Source organism: Ricinus communis, chromosome 6 (genome assembly GCF_019578655.1).
Source record: "Ricinus communis isolate WT05 ecotype wild-type chromosome 6, ASM1957865v1, whole genome shotgun sequence".
NCBI classification, from domain to species: Eukaryota; Viridiplantae; Streptophyta; class Magnoliopsida; order Malpighiales; family Euphorbiaceae; genus Ricinus; species Ricinus communis.
This window is the reverse complement of record NC_063261.1, coordinates 28,141,335-28,162,845: the sequence shown is the minus strand read 5'-3', so window position 1 is coordinate 28,162,845 and position 21,511 is coordinate 28,141,335. Positions and strand designations below refer to the sequence as shown.

General features: G+C 31.7%; 2 protein-coding genes across 2 annotated transcripts; both read left to right on the top strand.

Annotated features, from left to right (window-relative positions):
• Positions 1-11,726: 11,726 nt before the first annotated feature.
• LOC8285772 (probable serine/threonine-protein kinase PBL10) lies at positions 11,727-14,495 on the top strand. Its single transcript, XM_002531569.4, has 6 exons — positions 11,727-12,063; positions 12,489-12,796; positions 13,097-13,232; positions 13,336-13,493; positions 13,617-13,740; positions 14,076-14,495. The coding sequence occupies exons 1-6, from the start codon at positions 12,024-12,026 to the stop codon at positions 14,387-14,389; spliced, it is 1,080 nt and encodes a 359-aa protein (XP_002531615.2). The 5' UTR covers positions 11,727-12,023; the 3' UTR covers positions 14,390-14,495.
• Positions 14,496-18,591: 4,096 nt separating this feature from the next.
• LOC8285774 (receptor-like cytoplasmic kinase 176) lies at positions 18,592-20,294 on the top strand. Its single transcript, XM_002531571.3, has 5 exons — positions 18,592-18,877; positions 19,061-19,196; positions 19,298-19,446; positions 19,590-19,713; positions 19,866-20,294. The coding sequence occupies exons 1-5, from the start codon at positions 18,713-18,715 to the stop codon at positions 20,195-20,197; spliced, it is 906 nt and encodes a 301-aa protein (XP_002531617.3). The 5' UTR covers positions 18,592-18,712; the 3' UTR covers positions 20,198-20,294.
• The last annotated feature ends 1,217 nt before the right edge of the window (positions 20,295-21,511 follow it).

The window sequence follows — 21,511 nt, the reverse complement described above, 5'->3', positions numbered from 1 at the left end:
ATGTGCGCACACTGTTCGAGACTTTGCCGTATGCGAGATTCTTTGACATCATTGAGCCAACCTACCGTGAGCTTACGATCGAGTTCCTCAAAGACCTTCTTCCTGCGTGAAGGATCACTGGCATCAGCCTGATGCAATTTATTTCAGGCTTGGGGGAAGGGAGTTCTCGATGTCGGTCCCACAATTTGGCATGCATTTGGAATTATGGTCTGAATAGGAAATCTCAGGAGAGGAGTATCAGGGATGTCTCTACATCCACCCAATTTCATACGACACCATGTGGGACTCATTGGTAATAAGGCCGGAAACATACTACCCAAGCAGGTCTAAGGCGTCTAGCCTATCGGACCATCTCTGCTACCTTCACACCCTACTAGCTTACACCATTACAGGCCGAGGGGAAAATTTTGGGGCAGTAACACAGACTGATATCTTTATTCTCTGGGCTATACAACATCAGAAGAAGCTAGACTTGGGATATTTATTGGCTCGCCAAGTTCGTTCATTTATAGTAGACGCCCAGAAGAAGATGCATTGTTGTTTCGGTCCGTATATGACTAGGTTAGCTAAGAGACTGGATGTATTGGACGACTGTCTGTCGGAGCTTTCAAATATTGGTGACATGACACCACTAGGGATCAAACAGATGATCAACATGCAGATGATCACGGCCACTAGACATCCACATGGTATAAAATATAGGCTCGTGAGCACAATAATCAGGGAGGTTAGAAAGGCAGCGGCTAGAGGAGCCCAACATTCGTCGGCTGGGATTCCGGATGTTAGGATTCCTAACCCAGTTAGAGTGTTTATGCCCTCATCTGGAGCCTCATCCTCTCATTCGGCAGGGACATCAAGCGTTCAGATCAGTGCTATGGCCGACCGTCTAGATCGAGTCTGCGATCTACAGCAGCAGCAGTATATTGAGTTTGTGCGGTTTCAAGAAGAGACGAAGGCACAGTTTGGCGGTTTGAACAGTATGCTTCAGTAGCTCATGAGTGGATTAGAAAGGCAGGCCACCCAGACAGACTTTATAATAGAGCAGATTCAAAAGATGGCAAAGACTGGAGCACAAAATCAGCGGCTCATTGATGATATGGAGTTCGATCTGGCAACATGCTTCACGGACCCTGATCCGCCACCGCCCCCTTCCTCAGCAAATTTCCCTGCCCCCATCTTCCAACAGATCCAACCAGTGAAGAAACACCATCAGCAGACTCCTAGCGAAAAGAAAAAATTATGATATTTTTCTCTTTCCTTTTTCTTTTTATTTTCTTTCAATTTATTATCTCGTTTTACTTTCTTGCTTGTAGCATGCTTAATTTTATGTTATTTCCTTGCATTTGTCTTTTTATGTTAAGTAGAACACTATGCCTTTCTAATTATTAAAAACAAATCAGCATGATCTTCAATAACCATGATGTGTGAATCATATGCTTGCTCAGTTTTAATCTCTCTAACACTGTGGACAGTGTTATACTCAAGTGTGGGGTAGGTACCTACCGATGTTGTGACTATCTTGAGTTTTGTTTCAATTAAGTAGTTGATGACTTTTTCTCCTTTGAATGGATTCCCTTATAGCTTTTACCGAACTTTGTTGGAAGAATGCAATGAACGAATCTCTTAATAACAATCCAGCCAGGTAAAACTGGTGTTTTTCCTTAATTCTTCCATTTTACTTTATCTTAGATATAGAATACTGTTAATATTACTGCTTATTATTGTGATTGACTGTTTAAACTTTGGTTTGAGAATTCATGCAATTTTAACCCACTCAAATGGTGAGATTTTGAGCCAATTTGTGCATCACTATTTTTATGCTCCCTTTTGTTTCATTAGTGAGCATTGTATAGAATCTCTATTTCTAGAACTTGCTTTACGATATTTTTTGAGATTATATGAATTGTCGATAATCGTGAGATCATTTGGGCACTTAGGATTTACACAATTTGGCCAAAAGCCTAACCCTGTTTTTCCCTTAGTGAACCAATTTTGAGCCTTAGCCTTTCCTTTCGTGATAATAATAACAGTGACACTCATTTTATCACTTCTATTCATTTTACCATTCTTTCTATCATTGTTGCTGGAAATTATGTAAGTTATGCTGCATTTCATTTTAGATCAATCTGCATTCATATATTTCACTAAGTTGCTAGATTTTCATAGATGCTCCCTTCAATTAAAAAAAAATAATTGGATATTCAGTCTTATTGTATATGTCAATAACCAACAACCTCTACATAAGCTATTGAAATATATACATAGTATATAAATTGAGAAGAAAAGAGTATTAATTTAGTTCATTTCGAGCATCATCTTATTTTTAGAGCAACTTAGTGTTCATTTTGGTACAGCACTTGATCCTTCGTTACTTTCTTGCATTACCTGCTTAATTTCCAGCAACTTGTAGCCTACTTTTCATATTTATCCGTACCCTACCTTAACCCCATTACAACCTGACTCAAGACCCTTTGATCATGATTATTGATTATTTCATAGTAGTGGAGATTAGATCTATAAGCAAGCCTATGGTAAGCACTTTTTCTGTATTTTTGCGTTGAGAGCTTGGCAATCTTCTTTCACCTATATACACATGTGTGTTTTGAGTGACATCTTGTGAGGCATGGTTCTCAATTTCTCAATTTAGATGGTTTATCATTTTAGCTTTAGCAACTTTATTAAGTTTGTTCTCTCTCTTAAGGATTTAGTCATTTAGGGATTTTGGGGAAAATCATTACGGAGTTTTGAAATTTGTTTTGAGCTAACCTCCTGCAATGCATTTGATTGAGTTATTTGGTATCTGTTTGAGGAGTGAGTTGTTGATTGCTTGAGGACAAGCAAAAGTTTATGTATGGGGTAATTTGATAAGCATCATACTACACATGTTTTCATGCCCGATTGTTTATATTTTTATGCATGATTATCCCGTTTTATGCTAGAATCACCTGTCTTTTGTTTTCTTTCTCGTTTCAGATCATTTTCGAAGGACACCATCAGTAATCGAGGGAAATACGTGTGATAACGGACCAAAATCCATCAAATTGGGCGAGGACTAGCACCCCGAGGGTTGAGCACGGCCTGGACTCCAACCGTGCTGAATTGCCAAGAAGCTATCCCTAATTGTGCCATTTCAGCACGGCTTCCGAAGCCACCACGGCCTCCAGCATGGCCTGTGGTGGCGCAGCACCGGCTTGGGCACGGCTTGGAAGGAGTCAGCATAATAGACTCCACAAATTCAACACTGCCTGGACTCCGGCCATGCTAAATCAACTATATATGCAATTTTGAGTTCTTTTGGAAAGGACACGAATTTTTGACTCAATTCCAAGACACACACTCAATCAATTATTTCCTATACCTCAATTGTAGACCTTGAGAGATAAAATTCATCAATTGAAGGAGGGATTTCACTTGTTCCATCATCGAATTGAAGATCAAGACAAACTTTGGGAGCATTCAAGAGGCAACTAAGGTTTGAGATTTCGAATTTGCTAATTTAGGGTTTCTCATTCAACTTGAAAGAGAAGGGTGTACATGCCTTTAATTTTATTTTCCTTATTTTGTTCCTTAATTGCTTTAACCGTGAACATGAGTAGCTAGATCTTTTGAACCCATTGGGGTTCACCTTTGTTGATGGATTATGCTTAATTGTTAGATTTGTAATTGTCATTCTTGCAATCTTCTTGCTATTTAGTAATAAAAGTTTAATTCAGTCAATTCGAGACGTTGAATTAATTGTTTGTGGGTTGTTTCTTGACATTGAGAAATGCTTGTTACAACTGGACATTGAATAGTAAGAACTGGTAGTTAACACTTAGAGATAAGGTTGATTTACTCGCCGGATTAAGAATTAATAACTCTTAATAGTTTTAAATCATGCTTAATGCTAATCTGTAGTAATCCGATAGGAAGAGATTCCATTAGGTTAGTGCAGGTTTAGGAACTCGGTAAGCTCGAGAGAGGAACCGGGTTCAATTCAGGATTTAGGCATGGGTAAGCAAGATCGACAATCCATAAAATCCATCTTTAGAATTCCATCACTTAGGCCCCCTTTTGTGTTTGTTTCTCTCTTTGCAATTATTTTTTTTAATTGTTCGTTGTCCTTCATTTACTTATTTGCACTCATAACCATTAGCTGGTAACGTTAGAACTTTCACACCCTATTTCAGACTAGATAACATAGCAAACAGTAGTAACTCTAGGTTCACCCGATCTCCAGGGATACGACCTTGATACTCACTAGTGCTAGGCTGCATCGGTAGGTTCACTGCCTTAGGTGTAGGTTGCATAAATAGCCCATCAGTTATCCATACTCTAATTAAATGATAGTGCATAATATCTGCACGCAATTTCTAATAATTCAACCTGCAAAGCAACGACGCATGGCCATAGAAACTGGTGACACTATCTATTGCAGCCTCTAGACTATAGGCCTTGCTTTAATTCAGGTCAGTCCTTGTTAGTAAATTAATTTTAATTATTTTGGCTCTAGAGATGGTTTCAGAGGTGTTATTTTAGGAGAGGGATTATCTTGAAGCTATTCAGCTTCTCCATAGTCCAATATCTTATGCTGAAGGGATCGTTGATTTGTACTGTAACATTATAGCCAGATTAAGGCAACAGTGAAGAGAAATTATGATAAAAAGTAATCCAACACTTGTATATCATACAATTTTCTTTAAATATATTCGCCTCCACCATTCGTGTTTAAGGATAATATGACGTCTATTTTTCAGAATATAACAGATTAACAAAGTTAATAAAGACCTTGTAGTAGCAGACTTGAAGTATGTTTGAGTTTTATCATACTTGAAAGTAAAAAGAAAAAGAAAAAAAAATATCTTTTCTATATCATGAATGAAAAAAATGGTATATATATATATAATGAATAGCTAATGTAGAGAATGACATTTGACATATCTTGAGACCTTTGATATATTATGATTAATAATTAATTTATGACCTCTATCATATCATGATTAATTCATCATTAATCCATGACTCTTTGGCATATCATGATTGATTCATCATTAATACATAATTTTTGATATATGATATGACTTTTGGTATTTTATATAACATTTTTATGTCAATATATATTGGGTGTCAATTTCTTGTTCACTCATAATTCATTTTGAATGGATCCTTCTTAAAATAAGTCCTCATATTTCTCGTGGATATCGCGAATTTCCCAGCATAAAGAAGACAATGTGGTTTGAGCTTAGTGTTAAGGAATCTGTTACAACTTTTCGAGATAATATTGCTTAGCTATTTCATAGATTTTTATAGATTTTTATCTGTTATGAATCTTTTTATATATTTTCTATTTATAATTTGAAATTTAAAGTAGATCAAATGCTGTATCAAATACTATATAAATATCAGTAAGAATATTAATGAAAAATATTGATTAGAGTTATTATCAAACACCTCTTCTTCTTCTTCTTGTATTTTTCTTCATGGTATCAGAGCTCAAACTCTGATCAATATTCTACATTTCTTTCAAAATTGAACTCACAATCCAACAATTCCATCAATGTTCTAGCTTAGTATCCATTCGGTTAAGTCTTACCGATTATCTCTTATGGCGTTCACAGGTTATTCCTTTGATTCGGAGCCTTGGAATCTATCACTATGTCTCATCTAGTGACAAACCTAAAGACAAAATAGAAGATGCATCAAGAATGGAGATCGACAATCCAAACTATCGCCTCTGGATAGTCAAGGATAGCCTTCTTACATCCTAGCTTCTAGGAATAATGAAAGAAGAAATCATCAGCATGGCCTGTGAAGAAGACTACATTGCTTCTTAGATTTGGCATTCTCTTTATCAACAACTTTTACCACATACCGTGGAAAAGGAAAGGAATCTAAAAAATATGCTGATGGGGATCAAGAAAGGATCTCGCTCTGTCGAAGATTATCTCAGAGAATTCAAATCAATATGTGACAATCTAGCTGTCATTAAGAAGCCTGTCTTGGTTTTGGACAAGGTTTTCCAATTTGCTCATAGTCTCGGTGGGAATTACGTGCACTTCAGAATAGCAATGCTAACAAAACCTTCATATCCATCCTTCAATAAGTTTGTAATGGCACTTCAAGGTCATGAACAAACTGTTCTCACACAACGAAATAAAGAAAAGCAATTCCTTAATCAAGCTCAAGCCTTTTTCACAGAGAGAGGACGTGGAAGAGGACGTCGTGGAGGAGGAAATGGCCGAGGAAATTTTAACTCAAAAGGATGAGGTTTTATTCCTATTGGGCATTTCAAATCTTCAAGTAACAACTACTCACATGGTGTTCCTGCAGCTGAATCTTCATCAAAAGGTCCAGGAGCTTTACGAGTGGATACTCAATCAAAATCCAATGCTACATCATTAAATGATGATAAATCTACTTGTCAAATTTGTGGGAAAACTAACCATATTGCTCTTGATTGCTGGTATAGGTTTGATTATTCTTATCAGTCTGAAGATATTCCTCAAGCTCTTGCTACTCTCACTCTAAATGACAATGATCCATCTCTCTATGCTAACACTGGTGCAACGGCCCATATGATTAACGATGAAGGTAAACTACTTTCCAAAATGCCATATATCGGTCATGATAAAAATTTTATTGGAGATGGAAATGGTCTCATAATTTCTCATATTGGCAATGCTTGTGTTTCCACAAATATGGGACTAGTAAAGCTGAATGATGTTCTAGTTGTTCCCGAATTAATGAAAAATTCACTGTTTATTGGTAAATTTGCATCTGATCATCAATGTGTTTTTGAATTTACTGGATCTGGTTTTGTTATCAGGGATCAAAATAAGAGGATCATCGCCCATGGCAGTAGAAAAGGCAAACTCTATGCCTTAGATGGTGTTTTTCACGAAGCTCTTAGTGCTATCAAAAAGGATAGTACAACATTTTCCATTTGGCATCAACGACTTGGCCATCCTTACACTAAAAGACTTTCTTTTCTAAAGGATAAAAACTTGATTGATGTTAGTGTTTAGGTTTCAAAACTGAGTATTTGTGTTAGTTGTCAAATGGGTAAGAGTTGTAAATTACCTTTTAATAAAGCAAATAAAATCTCTATGTTTCCTTTGGAGAAAATACATTGTAATTTATGGGGTCCAGCACCTATTGCTTCAAATCAATCTTTTCGATATTATGCTATCTTTGTTGATGATTTCTCTCGTTTTACATGGCTATATCCATTAAGAAAGAAAGCAGATATTTCTAATTGCTTTGTGAAGTTTCAAAAACTTGTGAAGAATCAATTAGATCGAAAAATAAAAGTGTTTCAATGTGATGGTGGTGGTGAATTTAATTCCACAGCTTTTCAAGGTCTTTTGTCAACCTCTGGAATTCCTGAGCAGAATGGAGTGGCTGAACGGAAGCATCGTCATGTAGTAGAAATAGGTTTAACAATGCTTTTTCATGCTAATCTACCTTTGCATTTGTGGGTAGAGTCCTTCTCTACTGCAGTATACTTGATTAATCATCTTCCTTCTTCTGGTTTGAACAATGTGACACCGTATTATCATATTCACAACAGAAATCCAGATTATGGTGGTTTACGCGTGTTTGGATGTCAATGCTTCCCCTCTCCTCGGCATCACAACAATTCAAAATTCTCCAAGAAGACTTATCCTTCTATTTTTCTAAGCTATAGTCCTTTACATAAAGGCTACCGTTGTCTTGAGCCTCATATGAAGTGTGTCTATATCTCTCGGCATGTTGTCTTTAATGAAGAAGTCTTTCCTTGCAGGCTTAATCCACCACAAATCTCTAAGCTAAGATTTGATCTCATACAGTATCCTTCAACAGATGAATGTTTCTCTAAGGATTCATCTATGGATTCTCTTCCTTTGGAGACTGAAAATGTACCAAAAAAACATCAAGGCTGTTGTGATACTCCATTACAATCTCATGACAATGATGCAACCAATGATGATTCTTCTTCTACGCCAATATCCATCAGTTCATCGTCTATTGATGAAAATAATACAGCCTCCTCTATCCCAATATCTATTGCTCCGTCATCTATAGATGTTCCTGATGATCTTCCTCTACTAATGTGTCATCATCCTCATTGCCTATTGCCTTGTCTAAGCCACAACGTGACTATCATCCTCCATCATATTTAAAAGATTATGCAATAGTTGTTGTCTCATCGAAACCAGTAGAGCTAAAAACTCTCAAGTCTGCTCTAAAGGATCTAAATTGGGTTGTTGCAATGAAAGAAGAATTAGCAGCTCTTTATGACAATCATACATGGGCATTGGTAGCTCATCCGTTGAATGTTAATGTTGTTGGCTCAAAATGGGTGTTTCAGATAAAAATAAAAGAAGTTGGATTTATTGATAGGTTTAAGGCAAGACTTGTTGCTCGAGGCTTCACCCAAATTCCTAGTGTTAATTTTGATAATACTTTTGGTCCGGTGATCAAACCTACAACTATACGGTTAGTCATTTCTCTTGCCATTTCTCATAATTGGACATTGAAACAATTAGATGTAAAAAATGCTTTCTTACATGGTGTCTTAAAAGAAACGGTTTACATGGAGCAACCTCCTGGTTTTGTTGAACCTGAATTATCTGATCATGTTTGCTTACTAAGAAATCAATCTATGGATTAAAACAAGCACTTCGTGCTTGGTTTGATCATTTATCTCAATTTCTACTTCATATTGGTTTTCATTGTAGTAAGGCAGATCCATCTTTGTTCATTTTACGCAATTCTTCCATGGTGATCATACTCCTTATTTATGTTGATGATATACGAGTTGCGGGTAATGATTCATCATATATTCAACAATTAATCACTCAACTTGGGATAAAATTTGCAATCAAAGATTTGGGTTTACTTCACTATTTCTTGGGAATTGAAGTAAAACGATCATCCGATGGTATTTTTCTAAGTCAACGAAAGTATATTCATGATCTTTTGACTTGAACAGGGATGCTTAATAGCTCACCATTTGCAACACCAGAAAGCAATAAAGGCTACTTCTAATGTTGATCAATATACTCTTATTGATGCATTCTCCTATAGAAGCATTGTAGGTGCTCTTCAATACTTGACATTCACTCGTCCTGATATTACTCATGCTATAAATCGAGTATGTCAACATTTCTCTTCTCCAACTTTAGCAAATCTTCAGGCTGCAAAACAAATTCTTCGTTATTTGAAGGGAACTCCTGACTTCAGTCTTTATTATCTCTCACGCAGTCCATCTTCTCTTTATGCATTCAGTGATGCTGATTAGGCAGGCTGTAAAGTAACTCGTCGAAGCACTACTGGTTTTTATATCTTTCTTGGTTCAAATTGTATTTCCTGGAGTTCAAAGAAACAGCCCACTATTTCTTTCTCTATAGCATCTACTACTGCTGAAATTACTTGGATCACTTATCTTATGCGTGATTTGAGAGTTCAGCTTCTTAAACCTCCAAACCTTTTTTGTGATAATTTAAGTGCTCTAAATATGACTATTAATCCAATGTTTCATTCTCATTCTAAACATATCTCCTTGGATTATCATCAGTTAATCACTCGTTACATACCATCAGTTTCTCAACCTGCAAATATTTTCACCAAGCCTTTGGCCAAAGCTGTTTTTCATACTTTTCGTCGCAATCTGCATATTCAGCCTCCTTCCCATGACAGATTGAGGGGGAATGTTAAAGAATCTATTACAACTGATTCCTTTCGAGATAATATTGCTTAGCTGTTTCATAGATTTTTATTGATATTTATCTGTTATGAATCTTTTTATATATTTTCTGTTTATAATTTGAAATTTAAAGTAGATCAAATACTGTATAAATATCAGTAAGAATATTAATGAAAAATTATTGATTAGAGTTATTATCAAACACCTCTTCTTTTTTTTCTCTTGTATATTTCTTCACTTGGTTCCTTAACTTTGGCTCCATTTATATTTAGACTCTTAGTGAAATGAATATCTTATCACTTAGTAAATAAAGAATGTTGGCCTTATATCTTTGTGATGATGCTAACTTCATGTGGTAAGGAAATTAAATCAATAAATTAATACATTTAATTTTATTTTGGTCATGAAACTTTAATTTAATTTATTCAAATTTAATTTTAATTACAGTTTAATTATATCGCCAATCTTTTATTTATAAAGTGATTAAATTGAAACATAATTAAAATTAAATGATTGAAATAAAAATAAAAACTTAATTTTAAAATGAAATTAAATACAAAATTTAGTAAACATTTATATCATCATCTAGTTCAAGAAAAAAATATAAATTCTTCTTTTTATTGAAAGTTAAATATTTATACCGTAGGTGACATGGAACACTAAATGATGACCAATATTGTCTTCCTTAGTTGTATTTGGACATAGAGCTACATTTCTGTCCAAGTTTCTAATAGTAAAAAGTTTAATTTTAGCTTTCTTACTTAGATTTGGAGGATGTTTACTCCTATATACAAAATCGGTAGATGATTGATGTATTTTTATTAATTTTAAATAATAAAATATGTGACAATCATTTAATATTAAAACACTCATACATACGTATTACTCTCCTTACATATTACTCTCCTATTAGTTGTGGTGGATATACCAAACATAGATAATAATTTCATATCTTCCTATTATTTTCTTATGTAGCCGGCATATAAATAGATGAAAGGTTCATGGACTTGATGCAGAAAATGATATAAGTGCAAAATATTTAATTTAGGTAGAAAATCCATGCGTTAAAAGAATTACAAATCAAAATTAAGGATTTTTTTTTTAAATTTTGAATGATCACTTAATCTTATATTAATATTTATCATGGTTATAAAATTTGTGTTTATTGTCAAAATATTATCAAATTAGGTAATCTAATACCACATCAAATTTTTAATAAGTTTAGGATTAAGTTATTTTAATTATTAAAATAATAAATTATATAATATATATATATATATATATATATATGAAAGTATAATTTTTAACTTGCTTTTTTTTTGTTCAATTTTTTCTTTTTGAAAATTCTATTTTGTATTTTGAGAAGTTTAATTTTACGTTAAATGCTTCAATAATAATAAAAAAAACTTACATAGTTGACTATATATTATTTTTTATTTGAAATTTTTTAATTCCTTAAGATGAATGAATTCTTTTATTTATATTCTTATGAGTGATTATAAAAATCTCTTTTTCTTTATCTTCCAAATAATATATTCTTTGCATATATATGTTGATTTCAAATTTTTACTCTTATTCAAGGTGAAAAAAGATATTATATTTTTTATTAAGTTAAATAATACAATAAAAAATATATTTTTATTAGTATTTTTAATTAGACTTGATTATTTTACATATAATTATTCTTATTTATATTTCCTTACTCCATATCTGTATAAATTTTAAACTCCTTATCTGTAGAAGCGTTCAAATAATATTGACTAATTAAAATTGTTCTAATTAATAGTTATTTATTAATTATATTAAAATATAAGTTTCTCTATATTTTAATGATATTTTTTATAAGTTTTCTCACGCATTATAAAAGACTCACTCTATATATATATATATATATATATATATATATATATATATATATATATATATATATTGAAATTTAAAATTTAATTATATAATTTCTAATATTTTTATATTTTATGAAATTTTGTTGATATGAAATTATACAATTTTAGTTACAATAATTTTATAACTTTTAGTATTATTAAAATAAAACGGCCATTGGAGCGGGTATTTCTTGAGTGAAATATCCCAATATAGGCATCTTGTTTGTGAAAAATTTCACAAGCACTCGAGACCAGAAAATCCCGCATAGAAAAGTCTCTCACTTCAATGTTGCTTCGTATCCTTTCTAAAGTCAAAAAGAGCATTTTTTTATTTTTTTTAACATAATGCTTGAATGTCTTGAAAGTTTTCTTGTTTTTGATTAAAGAGTCGAGCTTTTCTTTTTTGTTTTTTTGTTTTTCTTTTTTTGGTAGAAAAGAGTCGAGCTTCTTTGCTTGTATTAATCGTTGTTTTCATGGGCTTGTGTTCTAGTGCTGCTGCCAAATCTGACGACGGTATGTTTTCGAATTTTATACATTTCATTTTGTGTATTTTGAGCTTTGTAGATTGATGCAGAGGTTTCTTTTGGAGATCCTTGAGGTGGTCTTTCTTTGATTTTGATTAGTGAAAGATGAATGATTAGCATTATTGGCTTTTGGCTAATGTATGATTGTATTATTGAATTGTCTGTGTTTGGTTTTCTGTTATTTAATTTGAGAGCGATGTTCTGTTTGGTTGCTAAGAAAACTTTTTACTGGGTAAGAAGGCAAGCAAGTACTTTTTTTTTTTTTTTTTTATTCTTTATCCTGGATAGCTTACTACCTTGTTTGATTTTGATTATTGAAGCATGAAAAGTGAAAAGATTTACAGTCCGTTGACGATTCACTTTAAAAAGGGTTTTAGAACTGACAAGAAATGTGAAAAATGTTGTCATATGTAGGAAATTGCCAAGAAAATCAAGTTGGGAATGAAAAGAGTAGGTCGAGCAGCACGGTCTTACCTTCAACTTGTGAGATAGAGGGCAAGATCCTACAATCATCTGATTTGAAAATCTTTTGCCACAATGAACTAAAAGAAGCAACAGAGAACTTCAGTTTATGTAATCTGTTGGGTAACGGTGGTTTTGGTAGTGTCTTCAAGGGCTGGATTGATGAGCATTTACTGAATGCTACCAGGCCTGAGACTGGCATGGCTGTCGCTGTTAAAATGCTTAAGGAAAAGGGTTATGAGGGTCAACAAGAATGGTTGGTCAGTATCTCTTTCTAAAATTATTTGGCTCATCAGGCTCTTAATTGTAAAGATTTTGCTCCCAAGTAAGAGTTAAGATATAAATTAAACATGCCAGGCTGTAATTCAATGTTGTTTTATGCTATAAAACGCCATTGGTCAAATTGACATTTTATAATTGAGAAAGATTTATTGGGTTTTTCTTTGGGATACAATTATATCTTTTGAAGTCTTACTCTTGGACTTGGTTGTTTTAGCAGAAGGATATCATTTATTTGAAAATTGTGTTGCTCAAAGTTCTTGATGTTTCTTGGACAATAGGCTGAAATAAAATACTTGGGGCAGCTATATCATCCGAATTTTGTTAAATTAATTGGCTATTGCTTGGAGGATAGCCAGCGGCTTTTGGTGTATGAGTTCATGTGTAATGAAAGTTTGGATAAACGTCTCGTTAGACGTGAGTATCTGACATTTTTAATCTGTTTTGACAACTCGATCTTTAACCTTCTAACTCAAGCAGCAACTTCTCATGAGACCTGAAAGTTTGTATTTGTTGACAGTGGATTTTACCGGAACAAAATATTCTTATAATCAACCACTCTCCTGGAATCTTCGAATGAAGGTTGCACTTGGTGCAGCTAAGGGCCTGGTATTTCTTCATGATAAGGCACAAGTGATATATAGAGACTTTAGAGCTTCGAATATCCTGCTTGATTCAGTATGTAGTTATGTACCAATTTTAAATTTAGCTTCTAAGGAGGTTATGGTACATGCATTCTCTAACACTTCCCTTTGGGAATTTAACAATTTTCTTGATGTTTCTTGTGATTGTATATAACAGAATTATAATGCCAAGCTCTGTGATTTTGCCTTGGCAAAGGATATACCAGCAGGTGACAGAAGCCATGTTACTGCAAGTCTATCGGGTACTCAAGGTTATAATGCTCCAGAGTTTACAACGAAAGGTAATTACCTATTCAAAACCATGACTTTTTAGGCCGAATATGGTATGTCTGTGCACAAATCCAAGAATAGAAAAAGGTAGCTATTGGAAAAAGCTCTGTTTCTTTGTCCTTTTTTTTCTTCTCAAATAAGTTGGCATTTCTCTTCTTGCCTTTTGTGCACAGCTTCTGAACTACTGTGCCAAACTCCCTCATACTCGATCCTCCTTTGCTGAGATATTCATTCTCCCAAGCAAAATTGTTCTGCTTCAGTTAAAGTTAAAACTTTTTTCTTTCTTTTTAAAATATACATGTACAAAACTTTGGCTTACTACATTCCGACTTTGTTTCTTATGAAGGTCATGTCACTAAAAAGATTGATGTATATAGTTTTGGGGTTGTTCTCCTGGAACTACTATCTGGCAAGGTAGCCATAGATGAATACAGGCCACCTGAGGAACAAATTTTGGTTGACTGGGCAAAGCCTTATCTTAGTAGCAAACGCAAAGTTTTCCAAGTATTTGATGCTTGTCTTGAAGGAGAAAATGAAGTGCGTGGAGCACTAAAAGTAGCACAACTTGCTGTCCGGTGCCTATCAGCAGTGCCCAGTTTTAGGCCAGACATGAAAGAGGTGGTAAAGGCATTGGAGGAGATTGGTTTCGAAATGTATTAGCATATCAATGCACTTTAGGATAAGCTTCACATGTACAATGTACATTAACAAAAAATTATTTTAATGGTGATTCTTCTAATAATAATTATATGTAAATTATACGCCACATGTATTTTTATTTTTTATTTTTATTAAGGACTAATAATCTTTAATGAAAGTAACAACTCAATAAAATAAATTAAATCTCATAAGTTCTTAATCCAAGCAAAGTAATTTAAAGGTTTGATAATGAATATTACCTAAATTATTCTGTATTACTTTTAATAAGATGATTTTGTCTTGACATTTATATCATAACACAATTTCACAAAGGCTTAATGAATGGTACATATAAAATAATTATAAAATTTAAATTAAATATTAGAGTTGCCCTAATATATATTTTAGGCATTTTAATTTCATTTATTTAATTATTTTAATATTTTAAATTTTAATATAATTTGATAAATATTTTAATTTGTATTTTTTGTGGTATTTAAATAATTTTTGAAACATAACTTATTTAGATGTATATACATAAGTGTATTAATGTCATTAAAAACATAACTTAAGTGTCTTTTAGATTAAATAAAAAATTATAAGTATTTAAGGAATTAGAAAAAAAGAAAAAGAAAAAAGTTGAGACACTTGTGGCATCTGCTATCTTGGAAACCAATAAATCCATGAATGTAGATTGTTATATTACAGAAACATTAAGAATGATGTACCAAATAACAAAACACGCGTCTATTGTTAGATTATAAAGTTAGATATGTATTTTAATAAATTATGAAATAATTACTTATTTGGTTAGATATTAATTAATAGTTTATATTATTAAATAATTAATAGACTAAAAAAATAAAAATAATTTAATATCATCAATCTAAATTCATTATAAAGTAAATGAATCAATATATTCTAAAATATTTCTTTATCACGTTTTATTCTTAATTTTATATTATATTATTTTTAAGAAATTATTATTATATTTATTATTTCAATTTTTATAATTTATTGTATTTTATATTTCTTTTCTATTATAACATTAAATTTATTTTTTAAGAATATGTTAATATGTTTATAAGAAAAATACTATATATCAAAATAATAGAAATTTTAATTAATATAATTAAGAGTAAACATAAGAAAAAAATAATTTTATGTTTCTAAAACAATAAAAATAATTTTAATTTCTTTTTTCTCCAAATAATAGCATTATGATTTAAATTTATAAAATTATTTATAGATTCATATATTGTAAGTTGTAGATTTGTCACACATACTTGAGGTTCATAGATTATAACCCAGAAAATCATAAATTAAAAGACAGATTTATATGTGAAGAAGAAATTTATCAGTAAAAATTAATGAATAAATATTTCATATTTAATAAATCTTACATACATATTTAATGAAATTTACACTAATAGATGAATATACAATTCATAAATAATAAATCTAAATTTTATATTTAATGAACCTGACATTAATAATAAATAAATATACAATTTATAAGTAATAAGTAACATATTCATATATTAAGAGTAAGTTCAAAAGTAAAAATTAATGGATTTATACTTGAGGATAAAGTTTAAAGTTTGACATTTTTATACTCGAACGACATAGGTATTTTTTCCATATCAAAGCAGTAACACGTTTTTCACTTTTTTTTTTTGCATTTCTCATGCACATTCAATATTTTTCTTATTTTTTAGATTATAAATATTAATAGAAATATAAATATTTAATAAAATAAGTTGTTTTAATTAATTTAATATCCAATTAGATAATCATAAAAATTATTAAAACATATATTTTTTATTTTAATCAAATTAAAAAATTATTTTTAAAATAAAATTTTAATATATTTATAAATTCTTTAATGCATTGTTAGATGCCACATTGCTTATAAAATTATAAGTTAATAATAGTTCATATTAAATATATGCAAAACTATATAAGAAATTATAGAAACATAAATGTGTACCCAAAAAATGCTAAGAAAATAAAACACGCAGTACTTTTTTTATACAAAAAATATCTTCGTCTTTCAAGTGAAAAAGCATCAAACTATAGAATAGTGTTTTTGAACTTTATCCTACACTTTATATTCAATGAACTTTACACTAATAATACATGAATATACAATTATAAGTAATGAACTTAAAATTTATGTTTAATAAATTTGATACTAATAACAAATGAATATATACTTTGTAAATTATGAATTTAAAGCTTATGTTTAATGAACCTGCAATTAATAATAAATAAATAATTTTATAAATAATGAATATATCGTCTGTGCACAAAATAAATCAATATTCATAGGCTAAAAAATAACATTTTCATTATTTACAAACTATAAGTTCATCAAATGTACACTTAGATTCATTTAATATAATACGCATATTAATATCTATAAAAAAGTCATTTAGTCTCGATTAGCTATTTGTTCTCTATATATTTAATACTTTCTTAATCCAAATGAAATAGTAAAAAATGTTAATTAATATAGAATAAAAAGAATAACTATTAATAAAATCTTAAATAAAAATAATTAATATTTAATAAAAATAAAATTATTTTTAAAATTTAATATTTAATAAAATTATTAATTTACCAAATAGGTTTAAAATGCTATGTCAATGATATAATTTATTTATGAATGTGCATCTCTGACAGGAAATTTGGAAATTTTCAAAAAGCCATCGTGTGGTGGTGTAGCTGGGCATCTACCATTGCTGTCTTCCTATTATATTATATAATATCTTTAGATACGTGCAAAATTCTTGGATATTTATATATTAAATGTCAGAACTATCGCATTATAATTTGTTCTCTTTGTTCTGCTAGTCTCCATCTTTGAATTTCTTTCTAATGAAGATCATATATTTATAACGACAAAAATTGATGTATACAGTTTCGGAGTTGTGAGTTCCTTACAATGTTAACTCGTACGGAGGTTACAGGCAGAAGCAGGCCATTTGGAGAACAAAATTTAGTTGAGAGGGAAAGGCCTTACCTTAGCAACAAACGCAACACTTTCCAGGTATTGGATACTTACTCGATTGAAGGCCAGTATACGTTTAGAGATGTCCGACAAGCATTTGACCCCGCAGTCAAATGCCTATCAGCAGATCCAAGTCTTAGGCCAAACATGCAAGAAGTGGTTAAAGCTCTGGAACAACTCTATGATTCCACCGACAAACTGACAATGGATGTATTCGTTGGCTCTTGATTTTGGACCCACCAAAAGGTCAAATATTAGTCAGGCAAGTATGACAGGAAAAAGTGTTAATGACTTGCAGTGAGCAAGCTAACCATGTTGTTGCCACTGCATGTTAAAGCGGAAAATAGTGGGAATTTGCTTAACTACTTATGTTGATTCAAGAATTATTGCAGTTTGTATTTGTGAGCATCAAATCTGTATAGTAATATGTAAAATAACAATGCACTTTTATATCGATATTGCTATACAGCCCATCTTGACATATAATGCTTTTACAAACTGTCTTTAATGTTTTGAGGTTGTGCTATTTTGATCAAAAGAGAGTAATTTTGCAAGAGCATTAGATGCCACGCCACGTTGGAAAACTCCCTACATCCATGGACATTGTTCGTTTATTCCATCTGGACTGAACTTACAAGATTTCTAGCACTTGTTTGATGAATGAATGAATTGCCCTATCTGCATAATCCATATAATCAATAAATAAAGCTTAAAGCCAGACAACACAAAAGGCCAAAAATGTATCTATATCCTTGCCTCTTGTTCTATTTGAAGTTTGTGCATGTTTAGTGAGGGGGGTCATATTCTTGGACTAACATAGGCTACCCATTGTTTTCACAGTAGAATTCTTTCTTGTAATTAACGGCCTCAAGCTTCTTTAATAGTTCATCTATTTTTCTAAATTTTCTTCTGGCAAATCTTTAGCTGTTGTTGCTCATGGGACCCTGTTTAGCCAAAGCCAGGAGTCCTGGTATGTTTTGGAAATATCATAGGTGTTCATCTTGATTGATTATTCTCTCCTTTTCTGCTTAAGCATGATTATGAGATCAAGTTTGATAATTGAGCTACGAAAGTGAGCCTTATTTTTATTATATCTTCTCTCCTTTAGAAGAAAGGTCTGAGCATTGAACTGATAATCCCATCTGTAACCTGAAGATATACCAATTTAATTAACCCAATGATATAATTATTATGTTCATGCAGGAGAGGATCCAAAATATATTACACGTGGTACGATTTATGTAAATGGATCAACTACTGAAACAGTGGGTGAGATCTTGCAGTCTCCCGAGTTGAAGATATTTAACTTTGCTGAACTAAAAGCAGCTACAATGGACTTCAGTCAGGAAAATATTTTGGCTTCAGGAGGCTTTGGTAAAATGTACAAGGGGTGGATCGATACAGAATCATTAAAAGCTGCCTCCCCTGACAAAGGCATGATAGTTGCTGTGAAAATATTTAACCAAAATGGGAGTCAAGGTCTCCAAGAATGGGTGGTGAGTATCTCTTTATACCTTGTCTGCCTGTTCAAGCTTTTACTCTCTGCATAATCTTTATGAAGAACTGTCCTGGAAAACTAGTGTGCATTGATTGGTATATATTGGCTAGAAATTATTTTGAAGGATCTTAAAACACACACAGTCCTAGTAATTGGCTTCATATTCCTTGACAATATATAGGCAGAAGTCAAGTACCTAGGCCAGCTATCTCATCCAAATATTGTGAAATTGATTGGTTACTGCACAGAGAAGGATAATTGGCTTCTGGTGTACGAGTATATGCCTAACCACAGCTTGAAGAATCATATATTTCCAAGTGAGTAAATTGGTACCCTAATCTCTTCATTGCATTTCAACTTAGCTAGTAGTATTTTGCATGACCTTATCAATTGAAACAGATGCTTCTTTTCCGTATAGGTGCTTATTCTGCTTCTAACAATCAACCACTTAGTTGGGATCTCCGTATAAAAGTTGCCCTTGGTGCTGCCAGGGGTTTAACATTTCTTCATGACCAGGCAAATGTGATCTTTCGAGATTTTAATACATCTGCAATTTCACTTGATCGCGTATGTATGACATTATATCCTATTAAAATTTGAGGTCTTCTAATAGCAAATTTTCATTCCCGAGTTGTTAGGATTTGTGTTCTAGGATAACTATAATACTGAGCTTGACAAGGATATAATTTTCAATTCTGATAATGGCACAGAACTTTGATGCCAAACTTGCTTGTTTTGGGTTGGCAAAGGATGGACCTATAGATGGAAAAACTCATGTTACTACAAGGGTAATGGGTACGGAATGGTATTTAGCCCCTGAATACAGCATTACAGGTATCATATCATACTTCTTGCAATACAAGACAGGCAGTTAACTAATAAAGTTACTGACAGAAGGGTGAAATTTTTGAAGATGTTTTATGTGATTGATGGCTTTAAGTAATGTATCTGACTTCGTTCTTTTCAATTTTTTGAATCTTTCGAAGGTCATCTAACCAAAAGGGGTGATGTGTATAGCTTCGGAGTTGTCTTTCTTGAAATGTTAACCGGCAGGCGAGCCATGGAAACAGACAAAGAATCACCAGAGAGAAGTCTAGTTGAATGGGCAACACCTTACCTTAAAAACAAACGTAGGATTTTTGGGGTTCTGGATCCTTGTCTTAAAGGCAAATCATGTGATATGCAGAAAGCTGCTGAACTTGCAATGCAATGCTTGTCGTCAGAACCAAAGCAGAGGCCAATAATGGAAGAAGTTGTCAAAGCTTTAGAAGAACTTCACCACAACATTGTCCCTGTAAAGGCAAAACTTGAGAGATAACAAGTTTCACTTATGAAATTACTGGAATCAAGCATAAAGCCATGTAAATGAATTGATTGTTTTCTTTTCCAAATAAATTTGGTTAACAAATGTCTATACTGTTTGTTCTGTCGCCACAAGCATATTTCACAAACCTTGTGGAAAATGACAAGTGTAATATTGTGTTTTGTTTTTCCTTTTAACTACTCATATTTACTGTTTTTATTACCAAGTTACATTTGATGTTTGTGATATCATCAATATGAATACAAATGTATTGCTAAGAGAATATAAATTAATTTAGATATTTTATAAATAATTATTTTGGTCTAATTACTAATTATATTCTAAACCTTTTTAACAATTTTATTTAATTATTTTAAAATTTTAAAATAAATAGACATATTTTTACTTTATTTTTAAAAATACTTTCCGATAACAATTTTTAAAATTTTATGGTAAAAAAAATATAAAAAGTCAACTATACCTACTAAAAGAATAATAATTATGAAACAATAAAATTAGTTTGTTCTAAACTTCATAAAATAGCCACTAAAATTTTCACATGTGTGCATCCATTCACACATTTTATATCTAAACGTAATAAATTTTTTGTTGACTTGTCTAATTTTTGTGTTACAAATAAAATTGACTTGCCACATTATTCTTTTCATTGTAAAAATTTTAAAAAATTATGAAAATGTGTTTTTGAAAAAAATGAAAGCATAGGCATTTTTTTTAAAATTATTGAAACAATTGGATAAAATTGTTAAGAAATATAAAGTTTATGATTAAATTAGTAATTAGGTCTACAATAGTACAATGTGACGGTTAATGTCTGTTGTAGAATAATCTAGAATATTATAGAATATGGAGTAATTAATAGATGATAAAGTGTAATTAATTAGAGATAATTCTAGAGATTAGAATATTCTAGAATAAAAACTTTTTCAATTATATATATATATATATATATATATATATACTTCCATGATCAATAGAAAACACAATAATTTCAGATTTATTTTCTACTTTTGCATGGTATCAGAGCCTGGTTTGATTATATGATCCTCCTTTGCTTCAGATCGCCCAAGTGAGCAATCATTTGTTAAAAATAATTTTCTGCCCTAGTGAGCAGTACTGTGAAATTCTTGTGGTGTTTCTTGCTTTGTTGCCTGTGTCTTTATTATTTGGACAATGCTATTATCCATTTTGTTCTTTGCTGCCTACTATTGCAATCATGAGTGGTACCAAATCAGTTTCTATCACTACTGATATCATTCCGGCAATGACAAAAATTACAAATCAAAAATTAAATTGGTCCAATTTTTATGG